General features: G+C 44.9%; 1 protein-coding gene across 2 annotated transcripts in view; it reads right to left on the reverse strand.

Annotated features, from left to right (window-relative positions):
* Nucleotides 1-1,790: 1,790 nt before the first annotated feature.
* The window catches only part of CRISPLD2 (cysteine-rich secretory protein LCCL domain containing 2), a 28,487-nt gene continuing 13,039 nt past the window's right edge, over nt 1,791-17,238 (reverse strand). For both annotated transcript variants that reach the window (XM_010579644.1, XM_010579643.1), the window contains 11 exons: nt 17,043-17,158; nt 14,933-15,033; nt 13,223-13,363; nt 12,306-12,366; nt 11,644-11,710; nt 10,534-10,664; nt 10,342-10,385; nt 9,368-9,440; nt 8,612-8,687; nt 3,795-3,928; nt 1,791-1,994 (listed from right to left, as the gene is read on the reverse strand). In XM_010579644.1, the coding sequence (XP_010577946.1) occupies nt 1,940-1,994; nt 3,795-3,928; nt 8,612-8,687; nt 9,368-9,440; nt 10,342-10,385; nt 10,534-10,664; nt 11,644-11,710; nt 12,306-12,366; nt 13,223-13,363; nt 14,933-15,033; nt 17,043-17,158 (999 nt within the window). In that variant the 3' untranslated portion in view covers nt 1,791-1,939. The remainder of the gene's footprint in view (nt 1,995-3,794; nt 3,929-8,611; nt 8,688-9,367; nt 9,441-10,341; nt 10,386-10,533; nt 10,665-11,643; nt 11,711-12,305; nt 12,367-13,222; nt 13,364-14,932; nt 15,034-17,042; nt 17,159-17,238) is intronic.

A 17,238-nucleotide genomic window follows, 5' to 3' on the forward strand; every position in this document is an offset into this window, starting at 1 on the left:
CATCAATTTACCTAGTAAGAAAAATAGTTCAGCTTTCCTATCTAGAGCAAATTCTGTACACCTTGGAAGACGATACTCTATAAACGAAGACGACACAGAGTCATTTCTCTCTATCCACCCCAAAGGTAGGTTTGCTGTGCAGCACTTTTAGAGACGATGCAAAGCAGCTCCAATTTCATACTTTACAAAAGGTCTCTTTCCAAATTCAGATTTCACAGAGAAAGAAGCCCCAACGTTGAGACAAACTGAGTAATAAATGTAATTTCCTTGCTGATTTCATGGTGTTTACAGAATTAAAGTAGTGATTAACCAGATCAACATTTTTGGTCTGTGTTTTGAAACAGCTTGAAGAGATGGCTTTTATATCTGTCTAGATTAAACCAAACAGAGCCTGAGTGTAAGAACAGCTAGGAGACGTCTGCCAAATAGAGGGAAATATTTTCCCATTTGTTATACAACATTAAAATCAAGTTATTGAGCAGAAGGTCTATGCATTTACAAGAACTGAAGAACTAAAGTTTACGTTGCCTTCTTATGACTAATGACGTTACTGGATGTGTGTGCATCAAAAGACAACCAGATTTGTGTTTCGACCAATTCTAAAAATTCATTTCCAATATAGAGCTGAGAACACTCTCTTGCCTTACAAGAGCAGGTCATGCTAGGCTCTTCTCTTGGCTTTGAAATGCATTTGGGTACATGCCGAGACATAAATAACAAAATACGAAATAACATCATTACAACACCTATGGGTTTTGCAAAACATACCATCCCGGATATCAAATGCTCATGGGTACAGCATTTACACTGAAAGTGGGGATCTGTTGGTTTCACAAATTGAACAGGAAAAATTCATCTACCCCAATTTACGCCGTATCTTTCACGTCCCAGAACTGTACACACCACAAAGAGCTTCACAAAGGTGAACATGCTTCCTATGTATGCAACCATTCCTAGCAGAAATAAGATTAACTTTATCACTACTTAACTACTACAGATAAAACAACCAGCACTGCTGTATAAAACAATACACTGCATTTAACTGAAATTTTATTTGAAATGGCGTGTAGTATAGGATGAGATGTGCCAGCACAGGAGCCCCGATTCACTGACTTCTCATAGGTTGCCAGACTTGCAAAACACCTGTGAATGTTTGACCAGCAAACACTAAACCTGCTGTTTTGATTCTCTGGTGGCCTCATTTTCTGCAGCGAGGATCTCTGCCTCTATTTCACACCCTACTCCAGTCCCCAAAAACCTTGATGTCCAGCCGACAAGAACGTCCTCTCCCCAAACGTGACACCATCGTACAACGTAGCCTAGCGCGATGCCCCAGCAGCCTTACGCAGCGGTGCTGATGCATGCCACCTCGTTGGGAAAAGATCAGATTTTCTCTTCTTTTGCACAGAAAACATCAAACATACACAAAACCACTCTACCAAAGCCCAGCCTCTCCCCAAAAGATGCAACTTTTAAAACAGTTTCTCGTTTTAAAAGGGTCCAGCGCCTGGACAGTCGCTCACTTCTGAGTCTGCTCGGCAGTGCACGTCCTCATGCCCATCACGGTAGATGCTTCACACCCTAAAAATGCCATCCAGGGCCAGGCCGAGATCCCTACGTCTGCTGTACATTGAGCCACCGCCGTTCTGTGTAGCACACCTCTTGTAAATTGGAAGTTAGAACAGTTTATCATTGCTGAATGCCCCTAGAGAAACAAAAACACGAAACGAAAAGATACAACGCTGAACGGGTGCGATGAGATGCGAACAGCTGAGTCAGAACCTGGTGTCTTTTTTTTTTTTTTTCCTTTTCTTTTTTAATTCCCTGAAAGAGATCGGCAAGGAGGGTACGGTCAGAGCTGATACCATCAGAGGAGCCTTCCTGTCTCTGGAGATCAACAGAGCGTTCTCCCAAAGAAACCTGCACCTTCCCTGGGAATTTACTGCTTCACAGCAAAAATTCGGAAAGCGTTTCCATCTGAAGGATTCTTCAAGCTGGAGAAAAAAAAGAAAAAAAAAAACAAAAACACATGTAATGAACCAAATGCAGGCACTGCAGGACCCAAAGTGCGATAGACCTACAGGCAACTTCAAATTTCTTTGGGGTGCACTGCTTCAGCACGCTGGCTCTGTGCTCCTGTGGCCCTACCAGGAGCAGGAAAAAGATAAAGGATGAAAAAAGAGGAACAAATCCACAAGTTCGCCCTTGTTTTACGTTTTCAATCCAAATCTACAGTGCTAGTGCCAACAAAAGGAGCTGGGGGAAAAAAAAGCCTCTCTTACAGTGCTAGCTTTTATCCAAGGAACACTGTGCTCCCTTATGCAGAGATTCAGGCATAAAGAGAAACATGTTTTCCTAAAAAACAGTTGTCAAATAGCCTGGCAGATTCCCAGGGCCTGTCTGGCCCATCTCCTGGTGCTGGCAATGGGAGTAGCCAGATCAGCTCACGTTAAATGACAATAAATATGGATACTTGTTTTCAAACTGCAGAGGTGTCCCCAACAGCTCTGACTCTGAGCTGCTGGGGGTGGCTGTGTGCATGGGGGCAAGGGGTTGTTTCTATTCCCAGCCCTTGTTTCTTCAGCCCTGTGGGGCTGTAAAACCCCAGGAAAAGGGCAAAATTTCATATTCCCGCAAAAAAACAAACATTCCAACAAGGGTAAATCTTAAAGGCAACCTTTTCCCATGCCTGTTTGGGTATGTATCTTTACCAAAGGTTATTTCCAGTGTCCTAAAGGATAAGGTTTTCACCTTGATCTTTGAAAAGCTATTTCACTCTCCGGTGGATCTCACAGCAAGAAGGTGCTCCTTATTGCTGAGTGTAAATAACACTTTCTAAATCTTCATGCTCATCCTTGCTGCGAGAACGTCTTTGGTTTCCCTCACCTCCTAGATCAGCACTGGGTGCTCATATTGCATGTCACTGCTAGCAGTAGAGTTTATTCTTAGCTAGGGCAGAGTTTGCCATCCAAGTAAAACGTTGTCTGTTAGTATAAAAGGTAAGTGAAAGCAAGACAGAGATAGAAGAAAACTCATACCAACAGGAGGTTTTGTCACCTAAATCCAATCTATGTAATTGCAAATCACAGAACTGCAAAATGCTGACCTTGACAGATCTATAAAGAAGCCCATATTTAATGCCTATATCTTTCCTGTCTTAGTGTATTTTTATTTTCTGAGATGCTGTACAGCATGCTGGGATTTCCGTTATTAGAATAAAGACAGCAAACTTGTTTGGATTTCTTATGGTGTATTATAGAAGAGAAACTACATAGAGCAGGCAGACCCATGTTAGTAGTGACCAACCCCCCCCAGTAGTGGGAAATTCTACGTTTGCAAAGATAGCTCTGAGAAATCAGTACCATCACACCAATATCTGAAAAAATGCATCACAGACTGAAACAGAAGTTTCAAATTAGAAAGGACTGAATGAGTGCTGACTTGATCATTGCAATCATCTGGAGGTGCAGGATTTTGGAAGCACTGATTTGCAATTCTTCACTGAAAACAGCAAGGTTGGCCCAAAAGTAACTACAAAAATATATGGACTCCTACTGTAATAAAATATAACAAGGCTTAACAACGTTTCACACCAATCTAAAAGCAGCTCCTCGCTCGTGGAAGGTAAGAGCAGGACAACACGCTCTATTTGTTTGGGTCTCAAAATTCACAGTGACACTGTTAAGTCCCATATTTCCAATCCACCAGCCTTTGTAGCTGATGTCTGCTGACCTTGACATACAACTGAACACACAGTCAAGAATAAGAGAAAAGCACAAAGAAAAAAATCCCACCTCTCAGACTGGACTCCGTTCTTTAAGGAGCCAACATAACTTTTCTTCTTTTCTACAGGCATCACGTCCACAAAACCACCTCTTTCATCTTGAATGACTCCTGCGTGCACCGCGGTTTTGCAGATACTGGAGCTCTGAAAAACATTTGATTATTTTGGCTTACAAACTGTCTATATTTTATATCGGGAGATTTACCGTCTCCATAAGCACCAAGGAAAAACAGGGAATTAAAAAAACCAAATAAATAAATAGAAAGAGTGAAAAAAGCTGTGAAACAATTCTGTCCCTCTTATGGACAGTGTAGGGATAAAAGATGTCATGGACCAGATCTTGCAGGTATGTCAGAAGAAGATCCACCACCACCGCAGAGGACCAGCAGCCTTCCCACCACTCCCGCCTGTGGTGGATCTGTGCCTGGGAGATTATCCAGACCCAAAACTGAATTGAGGACAACTTTCCAGCCAGCGACTCTTGGGTCTGCACCAGAAAAACCGCTGCGGTGAAACTCTTTGCTAGTGACCAGCCACCTCAGCAAAGTTTATTCACCCGGTTGCCTGAAAAGCAGACGCTTTTCCTGAATTAAGGTAAATGACCACCAATTATCCAGGACAGTTCACAACCTTCTTTCTAGGAAAAACAGAAGGGCTGCACCCATTGAGTGGTGTAGTTTTTGGACAGGCATTACCCCATAAGACAACAACAGGTATGGAAGGAGATTAACACTTCTGAAAAGACTAAAGCTTCTCTATTGCACATCACGCCGTTCCCTGCTCTCCAAGATGTGCAGAGTCAGACGAGCTGGAGGAACATGAAACACTAGCAACTGATGACTAAGCTCCCAAAGCATCCAGAGAAGAGAGCAAATGCAGAGAACACTTAGGCGTAGTATAAACTTGGCCATCGAGTCTCTAGAGGATTTACATACAGCAGGCTGGAATAAAAAAAAAAATAAAAAAAAAAAGCAAAAACCAGCTTTGCACAGGGAACAGCAGCAGGTGAAAATCCCAACCCCATAAACTCCCTGATCGCTAAAAACCAAAGTACCACAAAACCAGTGCCAAGGGCAAATGTTCCCGTAGCGTACGTACAATAGGGATCGTGCTGTTTCATTCTCGCAGCCATATATGGCAGGTTTGCCTTGTCCCCTATATATTTATCACTTTGGATGGCCTATCTCTTGGCAGCTCTCTGAGTTTTGAGTGCCAATTTGGTATTTTGCTTCTATATATGGTCAAGGGAGCAAGAGAAAGCTGCATTTGGAAGATATGCTGTGAATTCACCCTAGTATGCAGTGGGAAATCTGTAAATCTAAAATTGGCTCATAAAATCAAACTGTCCTGAATCAATTTGCAACACTCTCCACTGGGAGACATCCTAAACAATGTTCTTTTCAAGGCATTCCTGTTTTTTTTTCCGGGACTTGCTGTTCCGCCTCTGACTCAAAGCTTTGACCAGCAGGCTTTTTGTTGCCTTACCCAAACCTCCTTTTATCACTCTGTTGGATTACAGCCCTCTTATCTCCCAGGCCAGGCATCACTTTGATGAACTGACTGCAGAGCTTTTGGAAGATGAGAATAAGGGCCTTCCCCTCAAATTCAGAAGTAGGACAGCTGTACGGACAACGCAAGGGCTTTCCATGGCGTAGCCCCCGGGGATGCTCTGAGAGCATTTCCTGACGAAGTGGACTCTGAGCCACACACCATAAAATGACAATACTTTTAGAGTGGGCTATTAGCAATAGTTTGTGACTATGAGCTTAATGACCCATAATTTCCTCATTAGTGTGACTGGTTTAATCATTAAGTTCATATCTCCTGAGAGCTGAGCCACCCAACTTGCTTTGCTCTGGTGATAAATGCCTGCCTCGTTATGTAGGTGATCTATCCTTCAACTAATTGCCGCACAACTGAGGATAAAAGATCTTATCTCAAGAGCAGAGAGTCATTTTCTCTCCCAACTCGACAGGACTCCTGAGCGGGGATGGGGACAGGTTTCCCCTGCAGTCTTATGTCACACTAGGAGCCAGGCAGAGTGACAAATGACTGTCTCATGAAACTTAAAAGCTCTTCTACAGCCTTGATAAAATATCCCTGGGTGTTCACACAGCTCCAGCATCACCCCAGAACTGGTCCTGTCCACATTAGCAAGAGCTGAGTTTTATTTCCTAGGCACAACCATGTGCTCATAGAATTTTTTTTATTCTCCTCCCCCATTTACATGGCAATGTAAAGAACTTTGCTGCAATGTGCCACCAGGGAAAAGAGGCAACAAATTTTCTGTTCCCCAGCCAGCTGCTTCTCGCTACCAGTTTCAGCACTGGGATGATGCTGGATATGTTCCCCCCCGTGCCCTCCCTGTCACACTTCGATCTGCAAACCCTGCATGCAGGCAGCAAGTCTATTCTCACCAAAGAGTAATGTCATTCAGTGGAAAGACCTGGGATTCGGGCATCAACTTTTCCCATAGTGTATTTTCTCGCATTTTGTTCATTTATCCCAAAATTTTAGGCTCCTCTATGTCCCTGTTCCACAGCCTTACTAATTTCACCACGAACAATTTCCTGCACTGCTTTTTAAAGCAAAGGCTGCCAATATCTCTTTACGCTTTAAGCCACCAGGAGTACCCAGGAGATAATCTTATAAACACATAATCCAAGATAATTTTATAATGATGAGTTAAAAAAAAAAGATCAGAAAGCATTTAAAGCGGGTAAAAATCCCTTAATGCAAACAGAGATAGTGGCTCCTATGCCCCCTGAATAAAAATCAGCATTATCCCACAAAACCTGCCAGTTCTTCATGTCACAGCTTTGTTCTGCGTGGCAAAACAAACTTTCACGTGCCTTCCTGGGATCATGTAAATGTGAATGCTATCTCAGGACAGAAGCACAGTCAATCAGGTCATAACACAGACTAGCCAAGAATTTTTGTCATCACAGCTTGGACTACCAACTCCTTACCTGCCAGAGCATTTAGCAAATGGATGTTTTGGAGAGGGTGCTAAAAGGCTAGAGGGCACCTTGCAGGGAGTGCAGACTGGAAATGGGGCAAAAGGCTTCATTTTCTTTTAGGTAACTTATTTAAAAAGACACAGTTGGAGCACAAGTCCCCCCAGGGCCATGATGGTGCCACTCTAGACACGAAGCCAAAGAGCCCTCCCAGAAGACTAGCACTTCTCATCCAGCTTATTGCCTGCTTTAATTATTCCTCGGCCGCAGGCTCAAGTTAATTCACAGCATCCCCTCCTGGAGAGCATCCTGCAGAGCCCATGCTCCCTTGGAAAAGCCTTTGCCCAAATTCTCCCTGCACGGCACGCGTGTTTCTCTTGTCAGCTTTCCAGCCTGAACGTTTCTCTGCACCAATACCTCTCCCTTTGCAGCACGTTTCACAGCCGCCTCAAACTCTTTTTTTTTTCCCAGCTGGTTTCACCTCTTTTGCTACCAACCTTGCACTCTTGTAAAAACCTAAATATTTTCCTTATTACACCCACATCACCCTTATTAGTACAGTAGTCCAGAAAAAATGTTAACCAAACCCTCTAGGAAGTGGCCAAATACTTTTTTTTTTTTCCTATTTTATTTTTCTCCCAAATCACAGTCCATGCTGCCATTTATGAAACAATACCCAGGGGGTACGGTAGGAAATGGAGCTTGCGATTCATTAAAGGACACTAATCCTTTTGCGTCAGTACAAATCAGGAAACAACGCCAGCCCGGGATGCTGGTCCTCGCCTAATACCCTTGTAATCGCAGGCCCCATTTGGGGGTAATCTGAGGTAGTTTTGTCCTCATAAAAGAGAAAAAACTATTTCCCATTTTCTGCAGGTCAGAGCATGCACAGAGGCAGGTACCGTTGGGTGGCAGCTGCCCCATAAATTTGCATGGGAGCTAGTCTAGGCTAACCTGTTTGTGCAGCTCTACCTTTAAAAAAAATCGGTTTCAACAGGTTTTTCTTTTAAATTGCTTTCAAAATTTCTTGCCCAAAATTATTGTATGATTTCTACAGGATGTTTTTTCTCAGGAGTCTGCAAAGCTCCACACTGATCCCAATCTGGGGGTCCACAATCTGCCGACTGCTTCCCCCAGGCCTTCAGAAAGCACGTTCCTACACACCAGCCAGGGAGCTGGCATTTCTAAACACAATCTCCAATGAAGGAAAAAAAAAGAAGAAAAAAAAAAGGGAAAAAAAAAAAGAGGCACCCACAAACAGAAAAACATTGAAATCCAGGTTTTTAGAGGCCTAATATTAAAAGATTTCAAAAAAATGACTCTCTGCCTAGTTTTAGCATCAAATCTCTGTTCATCCCCATGAGCAGAGTTTAGAAAAACAAACCAATAAAACCAACTCGCGTGCTTTCTTTCCACTGCTCTGCGCTGTGTCGCGACTGCTCAAAAACGCTCTTCAGCTCCCAGAAAGAGGAGGACAGGGGAGGGGGAAGAAGGCCTATTTTTGCCAACTATATAGCATGACCATATATAATAAAAAGCCTTTTGATGCTCATCTCTAGATCCCAAAACACTTTGCAAAGGCAGGCAAGCGCTACCGTCATTTCAGAGCCAGAGCCCCAAAGGCACAGAGCGGTTAAGTGACCTGCCCAAGTCCATAAGAATAAGTCGATGTCGGAGAGCGGAAGGGTTCCCCAACCCGGTGTCATAGCTGTTGGTGCTACTTCTTCCTCCAACCTCATTTTACCCCATCCCCAAATTGCAACAACGACGGAGATTTTTGACTGCCTTCCCTAAATCGCAGAGTACGACCCCGGCTCTGCGATACGGACGTTGCGATATACAGGGTCATCAAGGAAAGGAGCATACTCACATCTGCATAAACGTTTGTGCCAAACACCGGCGCCCAGTACGATGGCTCATCTTTACAGTGGGCTGGACAATAAATCCTAGAAAACAATTTATTCATATTTATTCTCTATATCAAGGCTCAAGAGGAAAGCAAGCTGCATTCTTGGGACATTTCAAGTGCCTGCATCTGGTCTGCAGGTGGCAACAGTGAATTTAATTATTTGTTCCCCTCAGATGACATTTGGTAGTTACTGCGGAACTGCAAATAGAAGCGTTTAGACCAGTAGAAGAGGGATTGGTCTTTTGTGACATTTTAACAAAGGGGAGTCCTTACGTTTTTGCACAACGTTGTGCACGTAATTATTTGCACGTGTTTGTGTTTGTGCCCCCCACCCCGCCACGACTTACACCTGCACAAAGCAGCCTTCTAGAACAAACTTCTTCCACGTTTTAAGGTGGAAAGGAAAACCACGTCCAAAAACCAGCAAGTGCAGGAGAATAAAGACAGAGCGCAAAGTCGCATGCTCTTACACGGGGGGGTGCTGAAACGGGATCACGTAGCCCGACTTATTGAAGCAGTCGGAAATCTTTCCTACGCGATGCCAAGCAAAGCACGGTGGCAGAGGGAAACACGCCATTCCCAGCCCTCTCCTCCAGTTCATCTGGTCAAATCAGCTCCGTTCCCGCTAGCCCTCAGATTTGGGGACCTCAGCATCCTCCCTGCCCAGAGCGGAGTGGGTTTAAGCTGAACTTAAGCGGGCTCGTGGCATGCAGTTACCTTGGGCAATGGGTCGCCGGTTTTTTGAACTGGCACAGCTCAGCTACTGTAGTATAGCAATCCAGCGTCTGTGCTGCGGAGATAAATAGGGAAAGGCAAATTACTAGACCTAATAGCTCAGGCGGCTGCAGAAAAAACACATCTGGTGAGTCCGCTGAGGGCAGCAGGAGGAAAGCTGCTCGCTCCTTTACCAGCACCATGCACCCAGGAGAGGGCTGAGCAGCTCTCCAGCAGAAATCCTGCTGCCACCCTACGATGCGGCCTTAAAAAGGTCACAGCTTTCAAAAGAGAAAAGCAGCTGATCCACAAGACGGTGCAGTTTTCCTACAGTTCCGGACGTGGAGTGTAAATAACCTGACACCGGTAGTTTTCCCTGAAAGTGGCTCAAGTGGATCTAACCTAAATGCTGATTATATGGAGGAGGAGGAGGAGGAATTATTCAAAGACATTCAGAGAGTGGGAATTGTTTAAAAAGTAGGACTCCACAGTATTTATTTATATGCTCATTGTAAATATGACAACTCACTGTTATAAACTAATTTCGTATGTATTATGTGTTTCATTATACTATTGCACTATAATATTAGGTACTATATTTTTTTTTTTATACAGTGTTCACTCTAGACTGAGGCTTTCAAACAAGGATGGCTCATCTTCCACCACTTTATTACCAGCAGCTTGTGACACTGCAGCTAACGTTTGGACCCAACCCTGATCCACAACCAGATGCTGCTGGAAACAGCCCGTTATTGCCTTTTTCTGTACCTCCCTCTTAGATCCCCACAGAAAAATGAGGTGGTTGATGGTGCAATTGCCCATAGCGGGTGACGGATCACCACTCTAGGGTTTAGTTGTGGTACCGAACCATTTGGCGTGACCACTTAAAATGAAAAAGAGTGCTGTAAGGAATGACGTTTTCAACTATCCCATAAAATTCTAGCAACAATGGTTTCTTCTCAACTTTTAAAACTTACTTGTGACTTTGGAAACCATGAATGCATTTGAAGGCTTACTTTTCCTGCAAAACAAGCAAATGAAAACATTTATTAAAAAAATAAGCAGACTAGAATTACTTGAATCACTATGCCTACATATGAGTAACAAAGACAACCGAACATCTGCATATACTTAAAGCAAATGCAAAAACTTTTTCATGAAGGTGGTACCTAAAAGACTCCACGCCGTTCCTGGTAGACTTCACAAAAGCCGGTGTCCTCCCCTTCCTCGTGATATCAACCAGTCCTCCTTTATTGTCCAGGATGCCGTAATGAATTGCAGCACGACATATGCTTGATGACTGACAAGAGTACAAATACAAATAGTATGTGAAACAAATCTCATTCACAGAGCAACGCTGACCAACCGCTGTGCAAAAAAAATGAAGAAGAAATGAAACCACCACCAAAGTGCCAAATGGAAAATAAGCTGACTACACTCCTTTGGAATCTGGTTGTTAAATCTTACTCTCCCAACACAGCCTTATTCTTCTATTATTATTATTATTATTATTTTAAGCACTGCCTGGTTGAATGGCAAGCTTTTTTTAAATAACAAAACCGTACATTTAGATACAATTTAGAAGAGCAGCAGCATCGGAAATTAACAACCAGTATGAAATATTTCCAGCTCTCGACAAAATATTCAAAGCCAAAATATTTCTGCTGAAACCACTTGGAGGAGGCAGCTGTCTGCAATCACAGAAGTTGCAGGGTAAATATGTATCATGGGCGATGCAGTCATGCACCAACAGTGAGAATGGGGAAAGCAAACATGCTTTTACACAAAACCCCTTTTATCTTCAAGCTTTCTTCACCCCAAAAGTAGTTTTGATGGGAAAACAGTGCCATGCTTTATAAATAAATTATCTTCCTAATTCAAGATCCAGCAAATCAGCCCAAAATATTATTGAGTTACAACATTTACCAGTGTTTTTCGTATAAAGTTTCTGTTCAGCATGACAGCTGCCCACACTAAAGAAGAGATCTTTGTACGAGCTGTCTGTTGATCCCCATCCCTCACTTTCCACAGGTTTCATTGCATATTAAGGGCATTCATGATAAAATCATGTCTGGAATCCCTTTGCCTCTCCAGACTGCTGCTTTTTTTCATCACTAAGGTGAGGAAAATACAGATAATCTTTCTTAGCACCCTTTTACAGCACCACAACTGGAGAATACAAAAAGCCAAATTACACTAGAATTGTTGGCATTTCCCATTTCTGTTATTACCGCTAACTCCCCACAAATTACATCTATGAGCTATTAAAAGGTACTTACACTCTCATAATAAAATGTTCCAAAGATCTTTCCCTTACTGTACAAGCAGCCAGCTGGGCACAAATACCTAGTAAAGATATATATCTTTGAGGGTGGCGAAAAAACAATTCAAGAAAAACAGACTTTGACTCTATTTCATTTAATAGTCATTCCATTCATTTCACGTAACTCTTCCATTTAAAAACAAGATTGCAAAATAGCTACTTTTTAAAACAGTTTCTCCACCCTCCTTAAAAGCCCAACCAATATTTAGATTCTGTGGATTTGGTTTTTCTCCAAGTGATAAACTGTCCTGTTCTTTGCAGAAACCTTAACCAGAAGTTCTTGACTGACTGGGAGGGAACAAGCCATGAATTATTGGTCTGGCTTGGACAGTGGTGGAATGCATGAAAAAGGCTCAAAAATTACTCTGCCAAAATTTATTAAATTACTTTGGACACTCAAAACTGTGGGTCATCATGGCTGAGTAAAATAAACTGAGTCACCTTATTGCTAGGCTTGGCTGAAGGCTTTGTATAAGAGAAATTAAGGCTTTTTTTTTTAAAAAAGACCTACCTAGATAGTCACAAAAAATACATAGTATAGCCTATGTTTGCGAGAACTGGACAATTTTTAGGCCACTTTTTCCCACAGCGCTCCAAGAGGTATCAATAAAACACTACCTGTTGCATGTTGAGCCTCTGCATTTGTCTCTCATCTTGGTTTCACAGGTAATGACTTGTGCTGAGGAGAAAAAAAAAGAAAATAAATTAATATTTTAAAAAGGAAAGAGATTGCCACAGCCTGCTCTTGAGCTACAGAGATGAGCAACCGCCATGCATCTTTCCTGGAGGTCTTTGGTGCAGGAAGATAAAATCTCATCACAGACCAACTCAGCCTGGAGCAGTTCGTGCCTCTTTAGCCCTTCACCTGAGACAGGTGTCTTTGGAAATATTAGCAAGGAAGAAACATCTGACAGCTGAAGGCTTTGATTTACAGCCTCAGGTCTGCAGCCAGAGCTCTCATTCTCCATTTAATTACAGACTCTCAAGATGCTGGTAGATAAACTTGAAAAGGATGCATTGGCTTGCCTCACCTTGTTTTTACAATAAGTCTCTTTTAATTAACAGCAATTAGAGAACAACTGAGGAAGTACTACCAGCTCCACAAATAACTTCAGAAATCTTCCCAAGGAAAAAAATAAAAAGGAAACAAACCAAAAAAACCAGAAAAGCTGCAAAAGAGATAACTGTTGAGCATGGAGTATTTTAAATGGGAAATAAATCCAATATTTCCTAAATTGATTACTGATCAGGGGACCTTCGGTCTTCATCGATACTCCCTTAAGATGGCTTAAAAGACCAAATAACTACCGCAGATTGACGTGCACGAGGCACGAGTGGCTTTTGAAAGGTTTGCTCCCTGCTTCTGGCAGGCTTCTGCTATAATTAACAGTGAATTTTCGCACAGGTTACCTCCTCCTCCACTCAAACATCCTCCCAGTTATTTTTTCCCCGAGCCTTCTCATCACTTTCCACACCTTTTCCCATAAAGGTACTCGAAAACTTATAGGAGCTGAAAAAGAAAGAGGCCATCTTACTCATGTAGGAGTCCGGGATGATTTTCTTGGGTTTGCTTTCCGGAGGATGGAACCGCACCGGCTTTTGCTCCGCCACCTGCGAAATCTCCACTTCGTTAGTCTCATCCGTCTCAGTGATGACGGGATCTTCGTAGCGGTAATCTTGTTAGAAGAGGGGATTAAAAATAATTACAACGTGTTCGCGTCGATGGGGAAGTCAGACGGGTTCAGAATTTGAGGGAGGCAATTTGGTTTGACGAGGATCTGGTTTTAAATAGTTGGAAACTCCAAAATGCCAGTGAAAAGCAGAGCGGGGCTATCGCCAGGGCAGGTGCAGCACCGGGAAGGGAGATCCCACTCCTCTCCTGCTTCTCTGCCCATGAAGTGGCATTCAGAGCATCTTACAATAAAAGTTTGAAACGAACCCCACTAATCAGCGATATAAAGTGCTGATATTTTGTCTTCTGTTTCCCATACAGCTCTTTCTCTCTGCAGGAAAACACAAATTTGCTAAAGGGCCCGTGCAAAGAGGTCCCTCGTATTTAGGAAGGCGGCTGAAACCTCTTCTCCTCCCACCTAGGTTTTGCTTTTCCAAACCACCCCACCAGCACGGCTTCAGCCAATCCTCCGGTAAAGCACGGGTTCTGTCCTGGCTTCAGCGGGTTTTATCCCTCATTTTACCTCTGCCGGAGAAACAAGCTGCCTGCTGTTGCAGCCGGGCAAAGGGATTTGGGAAACTGCGCCAGCAAAATTTATTCTGCTTTGGCCAGTCCTACCTGAAACCCTGTGCTGCTTTCGTCCTCGGTAACGAGGAGAGGAACGATGCAAACGAAGGGATGATGGATGGTGGCTCCGAGAAGGCTTTCTGCCTCTCGCCGTACCACCGGGACACCCCCTCTCCTCTCCCCACTGAAGCCCACCCGCACTCTGGGGTCCTCCCCCCGAACCCTAAATGGCTAAAAATGCGAAATGCAACGTCGCAGCAAAATAAACGTCTGCTTTGGGCAAGTCTCCAGGGAACCTGCCTGTTTCCGAGAGCCCAGCTCTTTGTGAAGCAAAACGCATGGGAGAAGAAAAAGGCCCTCAACGCGCCATCCCAGAAAATCCTGCGTGCTAGCGCTGCTTCACCGGAGGTTTCAGCGTTCATATTTTTCGTTCTATTGACCTCTATTCTGAGAAAACTCCACAGGTCAGGAGAAACCATCCAACGACCCCCTCCTCTTCTCCAAGAGGCACGAATCGCTGTATTCATTTCGCAGCCGTGAAAACCAAGGTGGGGAGAGAGGGAATCGCTCCGTCCCCGGCCCCCGAAGGAGCAGGGCAGGCAGCCAAGCTCTGCCCACCCACGTCGCCTCGGGTAAGCGCCGGAGAACATTCCCTTCCCAAACAAACCCCACGAGGACGGGATCGCTCCTGCCTGCAGCCTGCCAACAACTCAAAATCCCGCCGGAGCTCCCGAGCCAAACCCACGTTAAGCTCGGAGCAGTTTCTCCCTTCCCCGATCCGAGCGCTCGCTCTCGTTTTCAGCGGGGAAGAACGCGCCGAAACCGAGCTCCAGATTTTAAGCAGTTCAAGGGCTTTTCCGTTTCAGCAGCGGCCACCGATTTACCACGTGTCACGATGTCGAAATCGTAAGGATGGGTAATTGAAAGGCGCGTTAAAGCTGCGGCTGCTTCTAATTAAAAGTTTCCAGGCATAAGTTTGGGCCAGCCTTTTCCCTCCACCACGTACCTTTGTAGCAGAGGTTGTTCTGGCAGCCTCCTCCGTAGCTCGGCGGGCATTCGGAGCAGGGGCGGCCGGTTTTATATGGGGCTTCTCCGATCCAGTTACCCCTGCAAGCACAGGAGCAATTTACACCCATCAGACACCCAAATACCCATCCAAGACTGGCCCTAAGGGAGTGGGGAAACAGGGGGTTCTGCTGTGCTCATCCTTGGACAAGGGGCTGTAAATGGGGAAAAGATGGTCTGTCCCCAACTCTTTCCACCCTTGTGCTGCCTGTGGTTCTCCAGCAATCGCTCGGTGGCTGCCTGCCTCCTGCCTCCATCTGCCTGACACTTGCCTTCACCTCTCTCGGTCATCAGAGCCACAAGTTTCCCACTATTTTCCACAAACCCCCCAGGCAGCTGTATGGGACAGGCTGGAGCACAGCTCTTACCATTTAAAAGCTGCTCCGTTTTCCGTATGAAACCATTTCCAAACAGAAAAAACAGCAGAAATACACGGACCCTCACGCCAGGTCATCTGGGAAGCAGAGCGGCGCTTTGCGCTCTCTCCTTGCTCAACCTGGCCATCCTCGAGTCCCCAGGTTTGCCTCTGAAGCTGCAAAAAACGTTGTCCCAGCCCAGAGCAACTAAGCAAAGACTAAACAACCAGCCTAGGCAAACCTCGTAAGAAAAACGTTCCTCCTCATTTCACCTCCAAGATGACATTTTTAGGGTTTGACTTAAATAAATGTCATGCACTATCGCTTTTGCATTAAACTTCTGTATAAATACTGCAATCTTACGTAAACAGAAGCAGATCAATGGATTACTGCGTTTTCCACAAGAAACTACCCAGAAACAAAAGCCCTTTTTGGCACTCCATACTGCAAACTTTCAGGGCTCGAAGGAGCCGGAGTTCAGCCCGTGGCTACGAACCCTTGGGTTATTGCTCTTTCAGCTGTCTCCACCTATAAGGCTAGATGAGGACAATGCGCACTGATGCCAGAGAGAAAAGATTAAGCAGAAACTGCCGAAATAGAGTATTTTTCCATCCAGCAGCCCTGAATGGATGACGTGCACATAGCCCAGCCTGCTGTGGGAGCTCCATGGGCGATGGTGTGATCCCTTAACAAGAAGCAGGTTATTAAATCCCACCAAAGTGCGGCGTGCTCGGTACCTAACGTGGGGAGAGGGGCTTCGACAACCCACCCATAGAGCTCTGCCTGGATCATGCCGTCAGCTGCCAGCTCTATGCCCGCACACCTTTTTTTTTCTCTGCATTATTCTGCCCTATGATCTTCAGAAGTCAGATGCTCTCCAAGCCACTCTATTTGTATATAGTGATTTCCCTATTCCATTTTGGTTTTCAGTTTTAAATTGCCAAGGACTTGGAGTGGGAATGTTTATCCTATTAGCCATTAAAGCAGAAAATATTAATTGCCATTGCCAGGGAGGAAACTTCTCCTGGGTGTAGTAGTCGAGAAAGGTGATTTTCATTTTGAAAATTAATCAAACCATCGAGCTAGCTAAATCTTGACTGATGCAGTTATTTCACTTTTTTTTTTTTTTTTTAAGCCACGGGGAGCTCACCGGGTCTGAGACTTATCTCTCTGCGGCTCCTTGCAGCGGGCCCCAGCTCGCTTCGCTCCCACCACCGACTGCCGCGGGGCTGGCTTTGCACGAAGCAGCCGTGCGTTTCAACCAGCACATTTCCGAGGGGAACGGGACCGAAAAAAACGCCTGACGATACGGCAGCCTACCTGGCTGGCTACGACGGCTGCTGCTGGAGCAGCTCTGAGCAGCATTAATCACCACCCCATCTTCTCCTCCCCACCCTCCGAGCAGCAAAACGAGCGAGCGAGCCTCGCTCAGCTCACGCCAGCTCCGTCCTGGCCATCTCCTCCTCCTCCTTCCCATGGCAGGAACATCAAAGCTCTTGCCTGGCCCCGGCCCCTCATTCCGTTTTCCAGGCAACGCTCAGAAGTCTCGAACCGGCTCTGCGCTGCCGTCGAAAGAGAAAATTTAAAGCCACAACCACCAGTCTAGACTGAAATCTCTTCCCCAGATCCTGGGCTAGTTAAGCAAGCTGCCAGTTTCAGGAAAAGCTGGAGAGAGCCCAAGCTCATCTGCCTTACTTCGGCGAGTAGTTGCAGACCAGGTAGACGGCATTCTCCCAGATTTCGCCCCAGACGTTCATCTGCTTGCAGACGTTCACGGCACAGCCGATCTTGTTCGTCGTGGCCCAGACTATCTGCGAGCGCAACGCGGTTATTAAAAACGAGCAAACTAGCCCTCTGCGGGCACGCGTTGCGGTGCGGGACGAAGAGGGTA

This window comes from Haliaeetus leucocephalus, unplaced genomic scaffold (genome assembly GCF_000737465.1).
Source record: "Haliaeetus leucocephalus isolate CR32 unplaced genomic scaffold, Haliaeetus_leucocephalus-4.0 Scaffold668, whole genome shotgun sequence".
NCBI classification, from domain to species: Eukaryota; Metazoa; Chordata; class Aves; order Accipitriformes; family Accipitridae; genus Haliaeetus; species Haliaeetus leucocephalus.